This window comes from Prenolepis imparis, unplaced genomic scaffold (assembly GCF_030444845.1).
Source record: "Prenolepis imparis isolate NDT839.2.m4 unplaced genomic scaffold, iyPreImpa1.0 SCAF_7, whole genome shotgun sequence".
Taxonomy (NCBI): Eukaryota; Metazoa; Arthropoda; class Insecta; order Hymenoptera; family Formicidae; genus Prenolepis; species Prenolepis imparis.
Genome location: NW_028141165.1, coordinates 452,220 through 476,772, shown reverse-complemented (window position 1 = coordinate 476,772; position 24,553 = coordinate 452,220). Strand labels below are relative to the sequence as shown.

General features: G+C 29.3%; 3 protein-coding genes across 3 annotated transcripts; all 3 read right to left on the bottom strand.

Moving 5' to 3' along the window:
- Positions 1-127: 127 nt before the first annotated feature.
- On the bottom strand, positions 128-5,248 carry LOC145938353 (circadian clock-controlled protein daywake). The gene is made up of 4 exons (XM_083041877.1): positions 5,017-5,248; positions 3,539-3,776; positions 1,601-1,752; positions 128-1,391 (listed from the first exon to the last, which is right to left on the bottom strand). Exons 1-4 carry the CDS (start codon positions 5,093-5,095, stop codon positions 1,099-1,101), a joined length of 762 nt encoding a protein of 253 aa, XP_082898003.1. The 5' UTR covers positions 5,096-5,248; the 3' UTR covers positions 128-1,098.
- Positions 5,249-8,864: 3,616 nt separating this feature from the next.
- On the bottom strand, positions 8,865-15,690 carry Jhbp2 (Juvenile hormone binding protein 2). The gene is made up of 4 exons (XM_083042583.1): positions 15,390-15,690; positions 13,612-13,899; positions 11,359-11,508; positions 8,865-10,993 (listed from the first exon to the last, which is right to left on the bottom strand). Exons 1-4 carry the CDS (start codon positions 15,556-15,558, stop codon positions 10,842-10,844), a joined length of 759 nt encoding a protein of 252 aa, XP_082898709.1. The 5' UTR covers positions 15,559-15,690; the 3' UTR covers positions 8,865-10,841.
- A 2,648-nt stretch (positions 15,691-18,338) lies between these two features.
- Jhbp16 (Juvenile hormone binding protein 16) lies at positions 18,339-23,079 on the bottom strand. The gene is made up of 5 exons (XM_083042406.1): positions 22,725-23,079; positions 22,545-22,655; positions 20,080-20,342; positions 19,215-19,326; positions 18,339-18,793 (listed from the first exon to the last, which is right to left on the bottom strand). The coding sequence occupies exons 2-5, from the start codon at positions 22,603-22,605 to the stop codon at positions 18,495-18,497; spliced, it is 735 nt and encodes a 244-aa protein (XP_082898532.1). The 5' UTR covers positions 22,606-22,655; positions 22,725-23,079; the 3' UTR covers positions 18,339-18,494.
- Between the last annotated feature and the right edge of the window lie 1,474 nt (positions 23,080-24,553).

Below are 24,553 nucleotides of genomic sequence, written 5' to 3'. Positions count from 1 at the left end.
TGTATTATTTAGTAAAATATAATTATCATCCATTTAAAAATTCGCAAATTATATATTACATGCAAATTGTAAATTTAAAAAGAAGAGAAGACAAAAGGAATAAAAAATGCTAATACTGTTTAACAAATACTATGGTCAATAACTTTATTCAATGATTCATAATGTATTGAACTTATCAGTATTTCTCGACACATGCACTCTCATTAATTATAAAATTGCCACGTTATTATACGTATCTATAATTATATTTAAATTCTCGTTTACTACATAGTCTCGGCAAGTTTTTATAAATTAAATTTTCGTGTAAACTATATGTCGGTAAGCTATTTTTACACACTTTTATTCATTGTCAGATCTTTCACTTGTTAAGAATACTTAAATAAATCAAAATGAATCGCAAACAAAAGTTTTAGTATATAGTATTCTATTGTATTTGCAGAAAAATACTTGATTTTTTACTTTATCAATCAAGCATTTCCTGTTTAATTCTAGGTACTTATTAGCAACTTAGGATGAATAGTTTCTGTATTTGCGAACAATGATAACAGATCGAGATATTGCATACTGGATTACATTTTTTATCTAAAGAACTGTATAAAATCTCTCTCTCTCATGGAATTTACTAATATTTTTAAAGACATCTTTGTTTTATCTTATTCTTTCTTATTTTTAAATGTTATTATTCTTCTTCTAGCGTTTCAAAAATACTCAACCAGTTTGCATAGTTTTAATTTAAAAATAGTATTACGTGATTAAATAAATCTCGCAAGTATCTTAAAAGAGATTCATCGATTTACGCGATCATCAATCAATTAATATTTCAAGAAGTGTTAGGATCGTTCTACGTGTGATGATTTTTACAATTCTTTCATTCGCTCTTTCTTGCCAGAATCCAGTTCTGGATTAGATCGAAATGTAATGCGCTATAATAACTGAATGATAGCGTTACGAATTTTAACCAAGCATGCACACATGCAAAGGAAGATTCAGCGTAGCGCTTTAACTCCTTCTATCGCGATATATCGCGATAGATTTTTAAACTTAATCCCTGCGTCGCTGTTTTTCAGCCCGTCCGATTATCGAGGGATTTATAGATTTTTATGCGGGAAAGAGTTGGTCGAACGAGAATTGCTGAACAATATTGTCGGCGATGTTTCGAAACGCATCGGAGAGCGCCGTTTCCACCAGTGGCGAGAGCTCCCTCATAAAGAGGTCGAAGTTATTATTGATAGCCGAATTGATAACATCCCCGAGCACTTGTTCGCCGTTAAACAGATTTTCCAGTTTTAACGTACCCTTGCCCACCGAGACTTTCATCCGAAATTCTGTGATGCGAACCCTCTCCACACTGTTCTCGTCAAAGTATTTTTCAGCCCGAATCCTGCATGCGCCTACAAAGAGAGATGAGATCGTAATTTCATATACAATAGAAATAGATAAGTATAATATTTACAGTTATTACAATTATTGCAATAATGGTACTATCATATATCACTTTTTGAATTTAAAGATAGCAATCTATTCTTTCTACCGCTGAGATTAGAAAATATTAGGGCGATATAATAGGTAATGTCATAATCTCATGTAAAATGGCAAATACCTCTGCATTCAGAGAAATTTCCGTGCATCGGGCCAGATCCGCGAAGCGGAAGTAACAATATTTTGCCGTCGACCTCATAGTTTCCGTTAACGATGATATTGGGCAAATCCACGTCCACCAAAATTTTATCAAGTATATTGTTTATGTCGCTTCTTAAAAAAGAACAAACAGCGACATTAATGAGTAATAGTGTAAGAAAATAGCGAGAGAGGTTCATTCGTACTTATAATTTCTAAATTAAGCATAATGTTAAATCTTCAGTTAGTTTGTATGTATGTATGTAAATCTCCCTAAGAGCGATGCATAATCAAATTTTCTTTTTAATCGCTAATATTAATTTTCAGTTAATCGTACGATGGCATAAAAAAAATCAGTACAACAAATTATAGTTTATAAAGATTTCATAAAACTTTGTTAAATCTATCATTATAATTGCATCATCACACATGACATGCATACATATTTTTATCCTGAAAAATTTTTTATCTTGAAATTTTAAATTTTAGAAACACTCAATTATATTGAGCAATTACAAACAATAAATAACGTTTACAGAGAAGTTACACCTTTGCAAAATTTCAGCATTATTATCAAGACTCAACATTATGACTAATATTAATATAGCATACATAATGACATCATATTGAAAAGTTAACATTGTGTCTGTGTGTGTGTGTGTATGTGCCTTATGCATTTTGTAGTAATAAATACAGGATCAATTATCACAAATATAATAAGCCTTTCTTTCGTAGTTTCCACACATGGGAAGTCATCAACCGACGATTTCAATAGATGACATCGACCTTGTTCGTTCGCTTTATTACTACACTGCCATTCTAAACTTTATACATCTATCTTTCTTTCTCAATACTTGAGTGTGTCTCATTATCTATATGTCTCAATATACATATTGACGAGAGTCATCCTTTTAAATTTCGCATGCAACGAGGTAACGAGAAACCGACCATTTCCGTTCGCATTTTTCCGGTCCTTATCGATTATTTTCTTTTGTAATCTTTGAAAAACGGCATGATTGTTCCCAACGCACATATACTTTGAGTGTTTGTGTCACGGCCGTACGCATGTAGAATAAATAATAGCTCTTCACCGTTGTGAGATTTAATGTATTTTTTTTTTCTGTCGCAATCAATCCTTTCATCATGATAACGTACCGTAACGATAAAAACATATGTTTCAGAGACAATTTAAAACTACCGAAATTTTAATGAAATATCAAAGTCATTATACACTCAAATAACGTTCTTCACTAAAACTTTGATTTTAAATTATAATCACGAAATTTTTTTTATACTAATTTAAAAAATTACATTCCTTTTTATCATATATACTTTTTTTTATCCTTTTTATGATTATATCAAAATATTTAACTAACAATAGACTTTTTCTCTACAAAATTACAATAAATAAAAAAATATTTAAATAAACAGTATAATAAGTTAGATTAATTAATAAATTTTTTCTTATTAAATGTTAAAAAGATAAAGTGACGTAAAAACCCGAAGCGATATATGTTACAGGAGGAAGCATATGGAAACGTCATACGAGTATATGAAAAAGTCAACGATAGCAAAAACAATAGATACGCGACTATTTCTTGCATGACTATATGTATATAATCTAGTTAGATTAATGACTGAGAGAGCAGAGACATACGTAATTAATTTAATATTATGAGAGACTTTTTATCTCTAAAAAAGCTTGTGCAAAACAATAATATTATTTGAATAATATGTTTGCGGATAATTGTTCATATGTGTATAATTAAGAATATCTAATCAATATTCATTCAGATAATTCATTCAATATTCATTGAGATATATCTTATTATTCGTATTTGCACCTTCTAAAACTTTAAGACTTTAACAGACGATCCTGCTACAATTATATGTATGTATGTTATTTTTTTTATATACTTACTTCACTTTACTAATCATGAAATTACTGGCACCTTTTACGGCGATATCGCTCGCCACTATTTGTAAGCTACTTGTTGGAGAAAAAAATAATCTTTTCAATTTAAGAGGTTCCAAAGAAGGGATGTTATATTCCGGTACGCCCATCTTAAGGTACGGCTTCAAATCATTTATGCTGTTGCTGACACATGTTTCGTATTCATGTTCCGGTTGGCCAATTTGACAAATATGTAGAAACTCGGCTGAAAATGTATTAAAATTATCATTAGAATTGTTGAAGATAATTAATATAATTATACGTATTTTTTAATATAATTATTATAGTGGTATAATTAAAAGCACACTTTTAGGGGAGGAAAAAAATAAAAAATATTTCTTAATATATTTATGCATAGCAATCTGTATCAATCCGCTCGATTCTGATTTGTAACTGCAACATGATCTAATTTCTATAGTACCATACTTTTACTGGTATATTTTCATACATTCTATGTACTTTGATCAAGAGAATGTGTTTAATAATTAATAGTTATTATTCATGTTTCCATTCATATGTATGCATAACCTAGCTGTAGGTCAGTTTTTTGCTTTTCATATGCAACCGTTTTTCTCATATTTTCCAACATTTATAGCGATAAAATAATCCGGATATATATCGAATTGAATGATGCATGAAGAATAATTATGCAAATTCAGAGCGTCAAAGTTATCTTCTATGCAAAGGACTTTGCTCTATTAAACTAACATATTGATAGAAGAAATAAAGTTGAAATAGTACTTTTAATTAAACTTTGAGCTGTTAATTTCATCGTAAAAAAATGTTATTTGAAAAAAAAAAAAAAATATATATATATATATGTAAATATGTAAATATTTATGTATATATGGTAACAAAAAGTATAAGTTAGAATAAACGTTTTTTTTAACCAAGATTTAAATTGATTGTGTAATAATAATAATATATTCTAATGATTCTCAATATATTCAATATTGTATATACTACTTTTCGCACAGTCACGCGCGACAAAACATTACAGAAATTTTACATCTGTCAAGCATGAAGATTAAAATACTAAAATTCGAGCGTCTTTGTTCACAAGTGTATGTAAATAAATTTAAATAATTAGATGCAAAAATATAAAATGATAAACGCGCTTGTCTCAAGTTCTTAACTCAGTCGTCAATAATAATCGCTTAAATCGCGAGCGTATACGAAAGTGTAAGCAGATTCAATAGAAATCTTGATGATGATCTAATAGATGTTGAGTCGAGGACCTTTAGCATTTGACCGTTTGTTTTATATTATATAGTAATAATAATAATATTAAAGCTTTTAATTAAATAATAATATTAAAGTTGACACGAGAAACGCACTATAAATATAAATATAATATAATCGAATCGTATATAAAACGTCATATATAAAAGATTTTCATATCGTGCGGTATATTTTCCTCTTTGAACAAATCTTATTTTACTCACGTATGTCTCGAGCTTCCGCGCCAGTCGTCGCCACGACAAGCAGGACCACAATGGCCGTTGCCTTCGCTAGTGCTGTCATTTTTTTCAAAGAAAAAATGAAAAACAAAGACAGACAGAAAGCTCAACGAATGTTGTCTTCCGGGCCTGCGGAAGCCTGGGCACGAGACTCGACGACGGGGGTTGCTGGTCGACCGAGATCCCGCAACAGCAGGTGGTTCGAGAATAGTCGGTCCAGAAGTGGATGATCCGAACGGCGATCTGAACGCCTTATAGCAGTGACTATTTATTCATCCCCTCTTTATCTGCCGTCCGTTGCTCGCCACCTATCACAATTCGACGTGAAAATCATATCATTCTTATTCTCTAGATGATATCTGTCTCTAGATGATCGCAGAAAAATGTTCACGTGCAGGCCGTGAAAAGTGGAGAAGTGACACGTGCAAGCGAATAATGACTGTCGACAAATTACATGACATCCTACTTCATACGGCTTCTATACTGAAGGCGATCGACAACCGTCTGATCATACCGCAATATATCTGTTATCGAGAAATGTTCTACATGGACATTAATTAATGGGTAAATAATTTTTTATATCGCGCCAAACGATTTTATTCTAAAGAAATATACTATCCCTGAAATAGGAATGCCGAGGCTTTAACATTATGCTTGAAGAAAAGAAAGATATTTTAATGTAAAACATGATACATACACACACATATACATATATATAATTTTTAACATAGATTACTTTGCTCTTTATATAATTAATGATAAATATTGCACAAATTTAGAAGAAATAAGATATAAAATCTTGGCGTTTCTTATAGCTATTTTATTTGTTTTATTTTTTATTTCTTTACATAATATGAAGATTTTTTTATTTCTTGCAACAGTATAGATTTTTTTCTTTTTTAACAGATGTTTCACAAGACTGCTTGTTTCTGAAATTCGCTTATTTAACTCGCGATTTGGATGTTCGAAAACATCGCGCAAAGACGTTCTTACACATTTTAGAATACACGAACAGAATAGAATAGACATCCCCTTGAATTGTAATAAGATTGTAAAATTTTAGAACAAATGAAAATATTTTAGACATTTTCTATTTTTTTTTTTAATTTTTATTTCGAAAATTGTACATTATGCATAATCTAATATGCAGTTTACATATTTCGTCGGCATAAATTAAATTATTTATCGTTGGCATGTAAATTAAATCATCTTAAAGGAATACATGATCCGAGGGATAAATAGATCCGATTGACGCAAAAGTTAAATTGTTTATTATGATTCGATGTTTTATATTATGATAATTGTCTTTTTTGTTAAAAAGGAAGACGCAACTTTTTAAAATAACCATATAAATCAGCAGCATGTATTACGCCATGTACCAACAAAAGATGTGGTTCCTTGGCTATTAATATTATGTGTGTACTATAGAAACACACAGCTAGGAATACGTAATGAGTTTCACGGATCGATGGAAATGAACGTACAAAAGGTACAGGTTTTCACAGATTTTTCCTCAAGAGTTAAAATAAAATGAAAATATGTTAACACGCAAGAATCAAAGTCCACACAGTCATGGTCACGGCGTAAAATAGTGTTTAATAAATAATATTGGACAGAAAAATTATAGGAAAATTAAAAAATTTATAGTTAAGGATAAATGCTCTCTCAAATTTTTTGATGCAATTAAAAATTTTTATTTTAAGCACTGTAAAATTTTTAAACGGATAAATCAGACTTTTAATAAATGTTCAAATTATTTGGAAACAAGAGTAAATAAACTATTTAAATATTAACATTTAATACTATAAAATAATGCGGCAGATTTATATTAATATTTCCAGGAAATGCGATTATAAATAATTCGCAGAATAAGTTATACATTTAGGAAGAAAGAATATTAAAATTATAAAAATGAAATTAATATTATATATCAAATTTAGCATCTACGCGTGAAATACGAAATATATTTTTGAGCTTTTTTTAAAGAAAAACCTTTTTTTAAATACTTATTTCTTTCTTACATACTTCTAATATATGATCAAAGTTATGAAAATGGTTTTTGTAAATGGTTATAAAAATGGCTTTTTCCTAAAAACGTGAAAAATATTACTAAATATTTTTTTTATTGATATAAAATCAATATTTTATCTCATATGTGTGTGTAATAATGTCTAATTATTATAAAATAGAATTGCTATAATAATTTCCTTGATACATTTTAACTCGTTTCATAAGTTATAATCAAAAAGTTTTGATTTTTGTGCAAACTACATATAGCAAGAGCTATTAAGATATAAAGAATAAAGTCTTGCAGGCGGGATTACTTCCGGATACGATTGAGAATGATTGTTTACGGGTACATGAGCTACCGAAACGTGAATTAGCAAAAATGTCATAATAGTCAGTCATCAAATCAAAGGAATTATTAGAGTTATCAGAGCTATGACCGTGAAGTCGGTGTTGACGGCCAACCGGATGTCAGTCAATGTGTCACTTTGCAGGCCATCAATCAAAAAAAAAAAAAAAAATTCGAGACGCAGAGATCAAAATATATCTCTTGAGTTAAAAAAATTGTTGAAATGTCTACAAATAATTTTATGTTTTTCTAACATTTGTTTCTTTTATACTGAAAAAACCACGAATTTAATAAACTGCACAATTTTTTTATTTATATCATCTGATTAAAGAATATTATATATTTTATTAAATAAACTTCACATTATATTTTATTATTTTAAGAATAGATAAGATCTAAGATATGTTAAAACAAATTTTTATACAAACATAATACAAAGACAGTGTTATATTAAAATATTCTAAAATTAATCTCTTCTAAAATTATATTCTCTTATTTTTTCTTTTAATAAGAAGAAATTTTTATTTTTTATATGAATTTGATATTTTTTTCTTATTCTTTACTTTTAAAATATGTCTTTGCATATGTCGGATATTTCAACGTATATCGTGATTAGAAAATTAGTAGAAGACGTATTACCTTTGCTCGCAAACTTTATCTTGTAAACACGCTTGCATGATGTCACATTTTATGTCTGTTGTATTTTTTTTTTCAACAGTTTAGATAAGATATTAAGGCATCGGCAAGAAATTACTGTACATTTTGAAAAATGGTTGCCAACAGCAGCAATTATATCGAAAAGCACGCTCACATGACATAACATTGTATTGTGTTTCCGGCTTTTATTGACCCACTAATTTTTATAACAGCAAATATGTAGGTACGTGTGGATCTTATACTGCTCAAAAGGCTATATTCAATAGACTAAATCTAAAATCCTCGCATCAGAGTAACAATCACTGGTAACAATTGCGATTTCACTTTAATAATCACGAGGACGTAACGCTAATATAAGAATGTCTTCAAGTTATCAAGATATGGACCCATATGATTATATTTGTATGCCAATATGATTAATCTTTTGCGCGAAAGTAAATATAGTAATTGTCTCCATTGTGGACATGTTTCACGGTATGTTAATTCTATTTACCGAATATTAGAATAAAGTTCATACAATATTCTCTTGTAAATATTGCCATTATTATCGATAGTTTCGTTGTTGATTAAGAAGAGTTTCAGTTTACAATATTGCGTCTAAACTAGCAATATTGTACAATTAAGTAATAAATATTTTGAAAATAATAAAACGATTGAAATTTATGTTTTCAAATTTATTAATATTATAAATCGATATATAATTAAATTAATTCTATCAGAATTTTTTGGAAATAATTATTATAAAATAAAAATTATTTTTCTTTATTTTTAAATATATTTTATTAAATAAAAATATTTAATATTATTCTAAACATGCTATTTTTATTACTAAAGAATAAGCTAATTCTTTTATACTTGAACAATATAAACTATGTTCAATCTTACATCCTACAAAGTTTAATTTACATTTCCTACAAGATGCTACTATTTTTTATTGAAAGAAAAATGAAAAAATGATTAATAGTTCGACAAAACCTATCATATTTGTTGCTTGACTCAGGAATAATGTATCTGTTGATCAGAATTCCTAGAAAAGACGTGATTTGACGAAATATAATTGAGTGTACTATTATACATATACATATAATTGTTTTGCACTTTAGAATCATCATTTCGCAATTATTTTCTCGTTTGAAGCTTTGTTGTACAATTAATTTCACTAATGCTTTTCTTTCATTCAGATTTAAAGCAATTATTGTTATACGCAATAAGTTCATGTAGAACATTACCATCAATCCTAAATACAATAAAAAATAACTGACTCTTGCTTGAACTATCAAACACATTTGACGCTATAATGATTTATGATAAGTAATAAATTAGAAAATACATACGGTTATGCAAATAATCTGATTGTGATTATACTGATAGGATCCTTATTCTTATTATTTATCGATTCTTTGATTGGAACTGTTTGATATTTAATCATTTGTAGGCTTTGACTTATCTCGGTTTAAAAAAATAATTTGCATATACAACGATAAAAAATTTAATTTTAGATGCCATTTATTTATCGATTCTCTTATTATCTCGAAGTTTAGAAGAGCTCGTCTTTGATACTCATTTATCATTTATTGTCACGCGTCCTATGCGGTATAACAGTCATGCGTGTGGAATTTATATGACGCAATTTTGCAAAGTAAAGCGAAAAAACGCATCATCGAATTGTGAATTACGTTTTAAATTATTTCAGCGAATCTTTCGTAGAATAAATTACAATGGATTGTCCCGAATTCTGCGACCGATCAGTTATGCGATCGCAGTTAGTTATCTAACAGTTACACATTGAATTGATTTTTTAATAAGAATTTGAATTAGAATTTCAATAATTTTATTTAGAGTTATTCATAATAAGATTTATATAAGATTTGAAAATGAGAAAAATAGAAGAGACTAAAATGCTATAATTTATTTTAAAATAAAAAAAAGTTTAACCAAACACTCAATTATTTTAATAAATAGCAAATATTTTAATTTTCTCATTTGATATTATTGAAAGAAAAGAAGACGAATAAAATATATATACATATCATTGCACATAAAACATATGTATATCTGTAATTATAACTTTTTTGACAAATTTTATTTTTCTGATTAAAATTGCGTGTGTATATGTTATTTAATTATAAAAAAAAGTATATATAATAATTTAAACATAACATTGCTTATACGTTATGATGTAAAGCATTCTTTATAGAGTGATTAACGTTAATTCAATTCAACATCACTAATAAAACAAAGATATAAGATAAATAACGAATCATCACAAATAACGAGAGCAAGAAAGCATTGGCAACAAATCATCGTGATTGATGTCTAGTTAAAAAATTATACACATGCATAATTATTTGAAGCTTAAACTTTCTTTATCAACATAATGTTTAGAATAACGCTTTTATAAAAGAAAATCAGATTCAATGTTTTCGAAGATATTCGTTTGAAATTCGACGCGGGATCTTATGAAATACCCTGTATATGCAGCTGACCTTTGGAAGACCAGACGTTCTTCGGGCAATTCATGTAAGATTAGAGAGAGCGTTAATCGTCACGCGTATTACTTTTTTCAACTCTTAAAGATATCATCTAAGGATAATTGTTGCACCTCGCGCGACATATTCGTCATCCGGTATTCCCGTTGTAATTTTTATAAAGAGATCTCTTCGTTATGTCGCAAAAACGCGCGACTTCCACGAAGGGGGAATTTTTTTTCTCTTTGCTTGGAGCCTCGTTTCGTGGTTCAAAAGTGCACCGATTACGCGGTGATGATTTTTGCTTTCAGCAATTTTCGATCAATCGTTTAATCTGTGATCCAGGCATCATATGGCACTTGAGCGAAGAGTCTCTCCACGAAACTTGTCATCACTTGGACCAGCTTCCTTCTTAAATCTGGTTTCATTTCTTTCAACAACTCCTGACTGTTCGAGTTGATGAACAAGTTTAATGCAGCAACTGAAAACGAAGAAAACGAAGGTAATGTTTAGCCATAAGATTCGCTCAATACAAGTTGCATAAATAGAGATATACAATATAATGATTTAAATAAAACTTCGATTTCTCCGATTAATTACTTGTAACCCTTTATCGAAAAATTAAGAACGTTTCATTAATATTAAAATTAATATAAATATTAAATATAGGTTCTTTTTGTGTGGATTTTCTAAACAGTTTTGAGTCGATAAAGCGTATCGTTTTATATATTATATTACTGTGATTTTATTATTGTAATATTGTGTGATTGTATTATTAGATGTTAAGATTTTCATTCTATTCTCTGAAACAAAATCTGAAAATTTTATAAAAGAATTGCAACTTACGCAATATGCTATTGGTATCTCGCACATTCTCGACACCCATTTTGATATCTTGCACGGAAAAATCCAATTTGAGTTGTTGCAACCTAAGATAACGACGACTATCAACCAAAAACGGCTTTGCCCTGATGAAAACCTTGGCTCTAACACCCTCTGTAAACGATAAAAGTCTTGATGAAAATATAAAGGATAACAGAATGAATACCATATTCATTGAGGCTACATAAATTGCAGTAAGCACGCAAATTTTATTAAAACAAGAACCCTCGCGATGACAACTGCTCGATGCTAATTGTAAGTATATGAATATAACGCACAACGCGAATCGAGACAGTCAATCAGCGGAAAAGCGACTACAATATCAATACATGCCATACTTTTCTTAGAAATGGATAAAAACAACAGTATTATTAATAAAACAAATTGTTTAAAATAATTAAAGAAATTCGAATATTAATTTCCCTTTTCGTATAGCTGTATCAACTATTTAAATAAATGGTTTATAAATTAGCAGTAGGAATTGATATATACATATATTATCAATTATTTTTTTAAATATAATACTAAAACGACACTAGCGCGCGCCATTCTTCGATTTTATGTTAAAAAGAATAATATTTTCAAAAAAATAATATAAGGTTTGTTTTAACTCGATTAATATTTTTTGATAGAAATCAGTTGATAACTGTCACAAATATTAATCGAGTTTAAAGTATTATAACATACATATTATTTAAAATATATTTTTTTAATTTTAAATAAATAAATATTTTAATTTTTATAACATATTATTATTTTAAAATTTAATTAGCAAATTAACGCTTTAATCAGCTGATTTCTGTCAAAATATATTAATAAAGCGTTAAGTTGCTAACTAAATTTTACAATAATAATATGTCAAAAATATGAAAATAATTATATGTTGTATATAATATGTTATAATACCTAATCTTCGATTATAATAATTTTTGACAGAAATCATCAAAGCAAATGTTCTAGGACTTATAGTTTCCTTAATTTTCGAATTCCAATTTTGAAAGTTTTTCGCGAAAATTAAACAAACTATAGAACAACGAGCCTGGGCGCATTTGAAAGATCTCTTCGAGGTTTGCAAAACGAGCTCATAGAAAATGTTCTAGAACTTATGGAGATCTTAATTTTTGCAATTAAAGTTTTAACGTTTTTCGCGAAAATTAAGCACACTATAAATCGTAGAACAACGGGCTTGGGCGCGTTTTAAAGGTCTCTTTAAGGCCTACAAAACGAGCCCACAGAAAATTTTCTAGGCCTTATAGAAGCCTTAATTTTTGCAATCAAAGTTTAAACGTTTTTCGCAAAAATTAAGGCCTCTATAAGGCCTAGAACATTTTCTGTGGGCGCGTTTTGAAGGTCTCTTCAAGGCCTACAAAACTAGTCCACAGAAAATGTTCTAGGACTTAATTTTTGCAATTAAAGTTTTAACGTTCGTTGCTCTACGACGTATGCTTAATTTTTGCGAAAAACGTTAAAACTTTGATTAGTTTGAATAATTTTTTTAGTATCTTAAATATATTCTAAATAAATATTGTTTGCATGTAATTTTCTCTATGTGACTCTCTTTCTTTTTTAAAATTATACAAGTACAAAAGAGACATTTGTACTTCGGGTTGTCTACAGGTAGGCGCGAATGAGTTACTTCAATATCTCAAAGGAGCTGTCTTTTTATGAATACAATTCCTCTCATATTGCATATGAATATTTCTTGTAGCATGTTCGTAAATCGTGTTGCCATTCATCAGGAGTTTAATACTACAGATCAGTTATAGCTCATTATCAGATTAACATGGTATTCTCATATAATGTTCCTAATTAATTTTGAAACATAAATTATTCATTATATATATATATATATAATTATTTATGTAACGAATGCTTCAAGTTGGATATGTACACAATCAAACTGTTACCTTCAATTACAAACGTTTGATACTACGAAATAGCTATGAGTGAAGTTTCTTGACAATAAATGTATGTTGCGCACGTGGTGAAAGTAACTCGCACACTTGTGCCAGTGGCATTTCACTTGGTCAACAAAATTCATCGGAGAAATTCCGACAATATCATATACATACTCCTAACGATTGATAAACCTCGTCTTTTTTTCAAGGCGCAGTAACATATTTTAGAACGACTAGAGTCATATAACGTACCTATATAACGTTACATGCGCTGATGCTGAATCACATTACTAATTAACTGTTTATTGTTTTAGCTCACCGTATTCTCCCCAATACTCCCCAGCACCGCTGGCTTGCACCAAAATCAAGGTACCACTTGACCGATATCTGGCGACAGCTCTAATTTTTGGTATTTGAAAAGCAAGTTGCAACTGAACCTCATCGTCGCTGAGACGTGTTCTGAGACCATTTATTCGCAGGGAAGAGACTCCTCTTGCAGTTATGTTTTTAAATTGCGCTCGATAGCCATTTGGTCCACCACCGAGGGCAATATGTAATTCGTCCAATATAATTGGTTCGACTTCTGGATAACCCAATTCAGGTAAACCTGCAGTTGCAACATCAAATAAGACAAAATAAATATTGTCATAAAAGAGATTTACATTCTTTTCTTCGTGCTAAATAAAACTTGATAAAATTCCTTAAAAGTTTCTTGGAGATACATATACACTCTTTATTATTATTAAATTTAATAAAAACTGTTACAATTGGAGGCAATCTCTGATTAAAATAAATAAATAATATTTTATTGTATAAAAAATTGACAGAGATATTAGATTGCAATAGAAATCTTACTTCTCATTAATTATCTTTGTAATTTGTTTTGAAATTTTGAAAAGTTTACATTGTATTAAAAATGACTTTACAATAGTTTTTCGTTCACTGGCGTGTTTGAAGAAAGCTATTACTTCAAGCGTTGGAGAGCAACTTCATACAAAATGTCTGGAATGTAGGACACTGGGTAACCATTCGAATACACCGTTATAACCTGCTTCGGTTAACGAAGCTAACAAAACCACGTGATTATAAAACCGGTCTGTTTCTCAGGCTTTCGACTTTTAGTTTATTTACAAATCATTTGTGTATTATGTATTGTCATATATTTACTTTAAAGAATAAATAATCCGCGCTACACGCGCAGGATATAAAAATTACTTTCTCAAAATTTTTAGCAAATGAAATAGAAACGCTACAAGAGTATCAGATACTTTTTTATTATTTTCATATTAATCAATATTGCAAATAACATCACAAATTAGTATTATATTTTAGTATTATATTTTACTTATTAAAATTTTTTAATAAAGTCAATAAAAAATTGTAGAATGCTTCAGAATATTCATCAATTTTTCTTTCTTGATTTTAGTATAATTTTTCTAATTAAAGAAATGTGTATAATTTTTTTTCCTTATTTACTAAAAAACTATTAATCAGAATTATTGATTAACTCACTTTCCACAATGCAAAACTGTAAGTAATAGAAATGTTATTTGTATGTCTTTGTATACTATTATGTGTGTTTGATCGATTTATTCCAAACTATGTTTATTAAAAAAAAATATTGAACATAGGGTTGTATCAAATTGTTAATATTCTTAACAAGGCGAAATTATAAGTTTAAAAACAGAGAAATGCGATATATTCTCGGTAAATTACGGATTCCAATCAGCTGATGTATCTATACTTGACACAGTAAGAAACACAGATTCAAACTTTATACTTTAGCTTCTTCAAGAGTCTTTGACATATCGTACGAATCTTTACAATTTTTTAAATTACAATAAATGCGAATATTCTAATAAAATAAAAATCACAAATTGTTTATTTCGTCGTACAGTTTTAATATATACGTGTTTGAGATTTCTTTTATTCAAGTTTCTTGACATTTTGAGTACATCAATGCTTTAAAAAAAAAAAAGCACTAATACTTATGGCACATGGAGCTATACAAAAAATTACGTCAAGGAAACTGTCAAAGTGTTGAAAATTGAATTAAATTGAAATGAAGAGATTATCTGAAAAATTTTGAGATCTCACCTTGCCGAAAGTGCTCCACTAATGTGTTGGCCGTCTTGGCCAGACAGGCTTCCAGCTTCGGATCATGCCTGGAACATGGTTCGAGAAATTCGAGACCTCGATATCTGCCAAGAGCCTGGACGTTGATCAGCAGCGAGCACGCGTAGCACAGTAGTACAGCTCCCCTCATCTCTTTGTTCAAAACGAGACTGTTAAATGCTGTCTTCTGTCTTTCTCTCCTGTCACGATCAACTTTGTCTACCAGCGGACTGCACGATCCGACCGGATTTCTCGACGAAGAATGATCGGCTGGCAGGGATGCGCCAGGACTTATAGACTACCTTGACATTACCCCCGCTATGCCAGCTTCGAGAACAACGAAGAAGAAGAAGAAGAAGAAACTCGAGTCGCAACTCGATGAAGTATCCTGAACAAGGTACCAAGTCGGTTGACGAACTCTTTGATGTTTCCTCAGTCTATATAACATGTAAGTGCAAAATAAATTTAATAATGCTAACAATGTAGATATGTGTCTATACAGAAAAAGAAGAGAGGAAAAGCTCGAGATCCTGTTAGCTTTTAAATTACAAATACTTCAAGTTATGATAAAAAATGAATGTTTTTATATCTTTTTACAATTTTATATATGTAAGAGTTTCTCTTTATCTTTTTATTATCTTATTAACTATATACCTCGATTTTTTGCAAAATTATAATTTGAAATTTATTATTTTTATTTAAATAAATTTTAGCTAAATTAATTTCAAATTCGACGTAGATCGCAACATTGACACGATAAGTTTTGCCGCACGATTTACTCAAATGCAAAAAGTAAAGGAAGCGACGCAAAATTTCACAAAAGGTTATTTATAATTTTTATTAACATGCTAACTTTAAATTAACCGTAGCAAACAACGTGCTCTTGAAATCCTTTAACGAGCCAGCTCCATCTCACTGATGAAGAATTTATCGTCAAAGATATCCCGAAGGAGACAAAGAAATATAACATTGATTAATTTAATGTATCGGCGCTTACTTTCCCGATAATTGCCGGTGTTTGTTTAACTTTCTTTTTCTCTTCTAGTAACATTAAAGTAGTACGCGCTTAATGATTGGAAAAGACAGCAAAAAAGTTGTTTTCTCTACTTCTAATAATTAGCGAATCGAATAATTAGGCGATGCAAGTGCATTAAATCGAGTACGATCTGTTGACGCAACTATAATTGATCAATTAAGTTGTGCAATTTAAGTATGTAAACAATCCAAATACTTAGTCTAAATTAAAAAGTCATCGATCGGATAACAAAAGTAAAATGGGTTATTATAATCCGTGTAATATTGATAATCACCAATAAAAATGTGTGACGAGTGCGGACGAAAGAAAGCGTCTCGATAGACGTCAGAGTGGACGTCATAGAACGGCCGAAAGAGGAGTAAGAGAGCGTTAAACACCGTTAATCGCCTCGGTCACGTTCATTTTGAATCACGTTTCTGATTTGCTCGCGCACATGTTCGCGGAAGATCGACGTCGGTCGGATTTCCTGCGTTTAGACGTGAGGGAAAAACGAAATCGAGAGAGACACTAAACTGCAGATAATTATAAATAACGTCATTTTATAACGCAATGAAAATTTATGAAAATATAGAGTCTTATGAGAAACTTTAGAATTTTATTTATTAAATGCCAGTCATACACAAATAAATTTGTGTTATACAAAATACTGATTTTGACCTAACGTTCTATAATTTTGACTTTTTACTTATCACACTAATGTAACTGACTACATATTGCACACAATTTTCGCATTAATAGTTGCTTTCCATTTACATCAAAACTCAGATAAATCTCACTTCTGTCTTTCTTCAACATCCATGTTAAAGAAAGACAAAAGTGAGATTTATCTGAGCTTTGATGTAAATGGAAAGCGCCTATTATTATACTTTTTTAATTCTAACATGCAAGTAAATATGGCTTTTCTGTATCAGGATTTTTAAATCACGTAACTTCTTTTTGCTTTTTAATATAGATTAAAATAAATTTGTGCACTTTCTAAAAAGAAAGAAACTTAAATTAAAATAATTTTAAAATTTCTTTCAGCAATAATATGGATTTTTCTTAGATTTTTATGTTATAATAATAAATGTAGAAATAAAAAGTTTTGCATCTTAAAAAAAAGATCTTCTAATTTACAACTCATTTGCTCATTTCTTTATGCACAATGTGTGTCAAATTATATTTTTCTTTATGAATATTGTAAACCAAACTATAAGAAAAAAATAGAAAGAGAAAGAGAGAGAGAGAGAGAGAGAGAGAGAGAGAGAGAGAGAGAGAGAGAGAGAGAGAGAGAGAATTAGAATGTAAATGTTGTACATTTATTAAACAATTAGAATGGAATGATATGAGAAAAGTCGATAATACATAGCTGTCATAAATGCTGATATAAAATAATTCCTCTATCTGACAAAATTAGTAATATCATCTTCCGGTGATACGAATCATAAATCGCGCCAATATTATTATTTGACTCGATATTGCACCATGATATGATGTTCCCATGTTCTGTAAGAACACGCGGTCAAAGACCGTGGTTTCTCAAGGCAAACAACTATTCAGATAAAAGAAATGCTCTCTCTGATCAAAATGCTTAGCATTCCACATAGCGTTCGACGGAAGACGTAATTGTAACAATGTACAGGATGTACCGAATTCACGAATATTGTAAGTAGCGTGAAAAATTACTCAATGATAACCAAACATGTAAAGTGTAAGAATCTTAAAAGAAAGAAACCATAAATTTACTTAATATATTCTATGTGCTTATATTCTATATGTTGAATCGTTTTATATTACATACAGTGAAAATGTATATGTTACATAAACGTAATAAAAACAGTATGAAATTTTACGAAAATGCAAAAGACTTTCACGAAAAATTATTATATAAAAAAATTATTATGCTGAACTTCACTTTCTCACAGCGATTTAATTCACATTATATTTATTGAGCAAATAATCTTTATTGGTTTTCTCTCTCTCTCTTTATTGGCTTATTTATTAATTAAGAGATATACGCTTTTATCCATTCATTCATACTTATCTAATCTCACTTGAAGGCTGTAATTGATTTAACTTATGGATTGGTTCGAAAATTTGAAAATCTGCTCGAAGGGAAAATTGTGGAAAGAGTTATCGAAGATTTCTGTGAAGGCGGTGGAAACGAGTTCGTTGATTAGACGCTTCGTTAACACGAAACTCGGTTGCCAGGTATTGTTGATTATCTTATCGAGGATACTTTCGAGAAATCGCTTGCCGTATAGAAGATTTGTGATGTGAAGTTCTAGATTTCCGATGCTCTCAACATCCATTTCGGCCTGTATTTTTTGTCCCGGTAATTTAATCACGGTGGTCGTTTGTATTAGATCATCTGCAGTGAGAAATAATACCATGTCATAAAATAGGAAGATTGCAAAAAAAAATATTTTTTAAAAATTCTGTCTTTCTCTTCTAATCATATAGCGCAACCATAATGGATCATGGTATTGAAAGCAAAAAATCGTATAATCATTTTTCTTGCATTGAAATAGATTAGTTTTTTTTGGTATACCATTAATTGTGCTCAATAGTATTGGTCAAACATGCCAAATATGGCTACACTAAGAGATCAGAAGACGACTTTCTAATCATTTTTATGAATATTCGCACTTTCACATAAGTGGTTAAAATTGTTGGAAAAATTCGAAACTTACAATTAGTAATATTTACTATAAAGTTTTATTGTATATGAAAACTTTCACGCGCATTTGGAATATAAATGTATTAATAACACGTGAATTAGTAACACTTACACAAGGCGAGCGTGAATTTTCCTTTGTTCGTCACAGTGGAGCTGAATAATGCACCTTTAAATTCATAATTACCAAACAGCTCTTTCTTCGGGAAACTTTGTGTGTACACAATCTAATTAATGCAATACGTAAAAGTTATTTAATTGATTTGTTGACATCATGTTATTGTTTTTATTTAAATTTTCTTTTTTAATAAAAATTAAATGTGTAAAAAGTAAAATGCTAATACTTAAGCTAATTATAATCCTGAATATAAATATATTTTCCCATCTTTGACGTTAAGTACATATATTAAATCAGAATGTCTTTGAAAAAAACTAGTAATACGATATTCGTTGATGATAAAATTATATGTTATACATTAACCTCCTCTTTAAAATGCTTTTTTAATCATCTCGATACGATGATTTTTTGCAGAGTTATTCGCATTTAAAGTAAAAAGTTGCCTTTTTATTCAAATGTGTGAATATCTCAGCGAAAAATTATCATATCGAGATGATTAAAAAAGCATTTTAAAGAGGAGACTCTGTACTAATGCTTTTTATTCCATTGAGTTACGACATTTGACTCACGCCATGCGCCGTGGCGAACTCGGACCATTATTTTTCAGTTTTGCATACTCTCGTTTTGTCATCCGCCATTTTCAATAAATTTATTTCGCAACGTTAAAATGAATAGATTCTTAAAGTAAAGATTCCAAGCTTTATTTTCATTTTTTATAAACCTTTCTATCTTTATTATTTACGAAGTTATTGTCATTTAAAATTTGATAATTTTTTCCCAAATTTTAAGTGTACCGCTTTTTTTTGGAGTGAGTGTATAATTACATCGATAAAAATAAATATAACGTATATTGTAATTTTACCTTGTAATTTTTCAATTCGGAGATGAATTTTGTTACTTTACTAATGGACCATCCCGTTTCAGTGACATTTCGAAGAGTTAAAGTAAAACCAAAATTCGAAGCTCCTCTCTTGGCAGTTATCTCTTTGGCAAAAAATGGATCAAATGGAAGTACATTGTATTTCGACAGACCGGTTTTGAAATAAGGTCGAATCGAATTCAATCCTTCTCGCACGCAAGCATCAAAACCCAATTTGTCGGGATGACAGTTTTTAAAGCTGCTCTCTAAAAACATACATAATTGACAGTCATTAAACTTTGCGCATATATGTACAGTCGTCGACTAAAAGATTGTCCGCTGAAATATGAATTTTAGCAATTTTATTATCATTTCATTTAATATATTAATATATTTGACACCTTATATGACGTCTGCTCCGCTAGGATATGCCGTATGCATTGGCGCTCATATACTTAAATAAGATCCGTATTCCGAAATTTATCCAAGCAAAAGCGGACGATCTTTTAATCGGCGACTGTACATATATACAGCATTACGAAAAATGTTGTATAAAAAAAGATTTGAAAAAATTAATTAATGATTTGGAAATGTATATTATATAAAAAAAACTACTTCTCAATAATTATACTTTTCAATGTGTATTCTAATTATTATATGCTAATTTATTTATTCTTTAAAATCTGATAATATTCATGAGTTAATTTGTATAAAATTTTAAAAAGATATATGAGAGATGCTAAACAAGTGTTTTATTTTGTGCAAAATACAATATTAATTTGATTCGCAATTCTTAAAACAAAATCTTTTATTAAAAATAATGATAGTTTTTCAATAGTTAAAAATAATATACTTTAACATTTATGACGTAATTAACGTTAACGAGTTAAATATTTTGTTAAAATTAATTATTAATTATTAATATAAAATTTTTATTATAATATTCATAACGATACTTCTTTTAACATGCTTTGCTTTTTTACTGTACATTTTTAAAATCTTGCATTAATATAAGTGATCATACGCAAAGGGAAGAAAGAAAAAATATATATTAATTAATCTGTCGTAATGTTATAACTTTTACTATATCTAATTTATATTTCATGTATTAGATTGGAACACGTTTCATACGTTTTATTACAATTATAACAAAGGAGGAAGTAATGCTGACTTTAAATTGTGTTAAATATTTGCAATGACTAAATCAAATTAGCAAGTCTATGCGCGCGATATTTACAGATTACTGTGAAAATATGTCAATTAACATTGAATGCACATGTGCAATCACGAGTAATGTGACTTTCACTTTCAAGCATTCTGATTTGGTATGTAACTTGCACTTGATAGTACAATACTGCGTTTCTTGAGAAAATTTTATTCCTGAATTCTACACTTTATTACAACTATAGGCATATAATATCGTTATATAATATATCAATAAGTAGATGCTTTCTTATTTCACTTTAACTTATTCTTTAACCATTTTTCATATTCTACATGTCTACTGCTTTAAATATATTAAATATATAATATTGTTTCATTTTTTACTTTCTCTTATATATTTTTATAAACAAGAAAGAAAACACAATAATGCACACACGTGCTACATTATATGCGTTGTATCACTTATTGCTTATATGTGACGGGTGCGCATTCACAAGAAGGAAAGGAAATGAATTTCTCTTCGCTCAATTTTCTTCGTTCCTCCAAGAAAAGATGGAACATTTACGTAAACCAACTTTAGACAATTTTAGTAGATTTAGCTTTTTAAAAAAACAAAAGATTTATATAGTGATATCAAAAAACCTTACAAATTATGTGCCTAAGTTCCAATGATGTTTCAGCGTAATGACACAAACAAATTAGAATTTTGTATATTTTTTCAAGGGAAATTAATATATCAAATTTTTTGCAAACAATAAAATTATTTATACAACTACTGATCCCTTATAACATTCAAACATTCGCAATACACAATCTTTGCAAGGTAAAAGAAACAATACGCACAGCTTAAAACCGGCTTCACGGAAAAGGAGCAATAATAAAATATTCCGATTCCGTGTTTTACTTTACACGTCTCTTTTTGGAGTCGATTTATAAGACGATTTTACATATAGTGCAATATATAACTTTAATTCTTTAGTGAAAGTAATATTACGATGTCGTTTATTCACCTGCTATAATTTTGAAAAAATACTCAATCATGATATGTGACACACGGTATATATTTAAGTGGTTATGAAAGTGTGGTTTTCAGTAGCCGAAAAAGAAATTTAAGAAGAACATGTTATGAGAGAGTACATGGAATCTTTCATACTTTGTTTAGCTTACGTCAATTATAAATTTATGAACTTTAATATAAATTTCACACATTTCTCTTCGACAATACCAAGTATATAGAAATCACCGACTTCGAAATTCCTTACACGTGCGGTAGTTAAAATCACCACATGTACATACATACTTACCGAAATCAGCAGCGGTAGCCGAAGCGCACAATAGTAGCGGAATCAAGAGAATTCTTAACATCTTTGTTAATTTATGCTCTTTCTCTCCTTTTCCTTCTTTGTTTGATCAATCTGAAGCACGCAAAAGAATCACTATAGTATTTATCGTGTATGTATTTATCGATATTCACAATGGCTCACTTGAACTACTATACGGACGAGAAGCGCACGATCCTTGCACTTTCACCGTCTACGATACATCTGCGGAAAAGGTTTAGCGAACTGCCTCCGAGTCTTATAGAATTTTGGCAGAGTTTTTACGTAATTCATCGGAGTAAACCTCCAATGGATCGATAACGTTTTAAGGAGTGGACAAGTAAGAAGTTTTCCCTTCACTTCAATTTTTGGAATTTGGACCAATCCCTTACGCGCCAACATTATAAGAGAGAAAACAAGTCTTATGCAGCCGATTATCTAACGTTACATCATTACCTAACATTATATCGCTGGTAGATCGCGGTTAGAAATGAGATAATTCGTAGGCGGATATGAGAGTATAACGTTTTAATATATGCACACATATATACTATATAATATATGTACATATATATATATACATATACATATATATATTATGTTCAAAATATTTTACTTTATATTGCAATTAAGATTTAATCAAATTTTATCAAACCTTATCTATTTTTTTAATTCGCGTAAACATAAATCAAATTTTAAATGAAAAAAAATTAATGATATAACAGACAACTATTTCCATTTTTCCTTAATATAAATACAGAGATTTATCATTAGGGCACAACAGTAACACAACATCTTTATATAATTGCATTTTTGGGATATATATTGTGTAATTAATTTCTTGTCAAATTTTATTTAATTTTATTATTTAATGAATAGTTAAGATCGAGTAAACGAATTTAATTTGGATTTAATCTCAACTCTTGAAACATTAACATATGGATTATCCAAATATCTTAAATCGAATAATAATATAAATATAAAATAATTTTAGATAAAATATAATATAATTTTAGATAAATATTTTAAATAAATTTTAGATATTAAATTGTCCGAATACGTATAATTCTAGCTGTTTGCTTACCCAAAATGCCAAGGAACAAAAACGCTGAAGATGCTAACTCTCCAACGTCAGACTCGATAATAGACTTTCCTGATGCTTTAATATACCTTTGGTTCAGCCTGATATAAAGCAAATGGACATCCTTGAAAAATATAAAATAACAAAGAAAAGAAATACTTGTTTTAGGAGATTGTTGCACTCTTGTGCTGAGTTGATCGCAAATTTCTCTCAGGTAGACATCGGTGTTAACCATATATATGCAAACATAATAATATTTAAACGATTTTCACAAATTGCATATTTTTTACATTATTATTATTTTATACAAATATCGTAATTATCTATAAGTAAAGAAGAATTAAAGAATTTGTAGATCAATAAAAATTAACTTATACACACACACACATACACACACGCACGTACACACACATACATACATACATATACATATACAGGGTGTCCCAGAATGATGGGGACTAAATTCGTGTGCAGATTCCTGCACATCATTTGGAGACGATTTTTCCTCAGCGAAAATGTCGAGGGAGGTCATTATTTTTTGCATGTTTCCAATTTTTGCCATCATGTATCTTTGTAATTAAGCCTTATATTAAAATTCTATTAAAATAAACTCTACCTGAAATTAACTGAAGAATGTGAATTTATTATTATTTTATTTCCACAAGGCTTAGTTTGCGAAAAACCCTTTATTTTCAATCGCTTATAACTCGAAAATTATTGGTGTCTCGACATTTTTGCTGAGGAAAAATCGTCTCCAAATGATCCCAGGCACACGAATTTAGTTCCCATCATTCTGGGACATCCTGTATATATATATATATATATATATATATATATATATATATGTACACTATATATATAAAAATTATTTACGTCATATAAAGATATATTTTTAGAGATAAAAATATTGAAA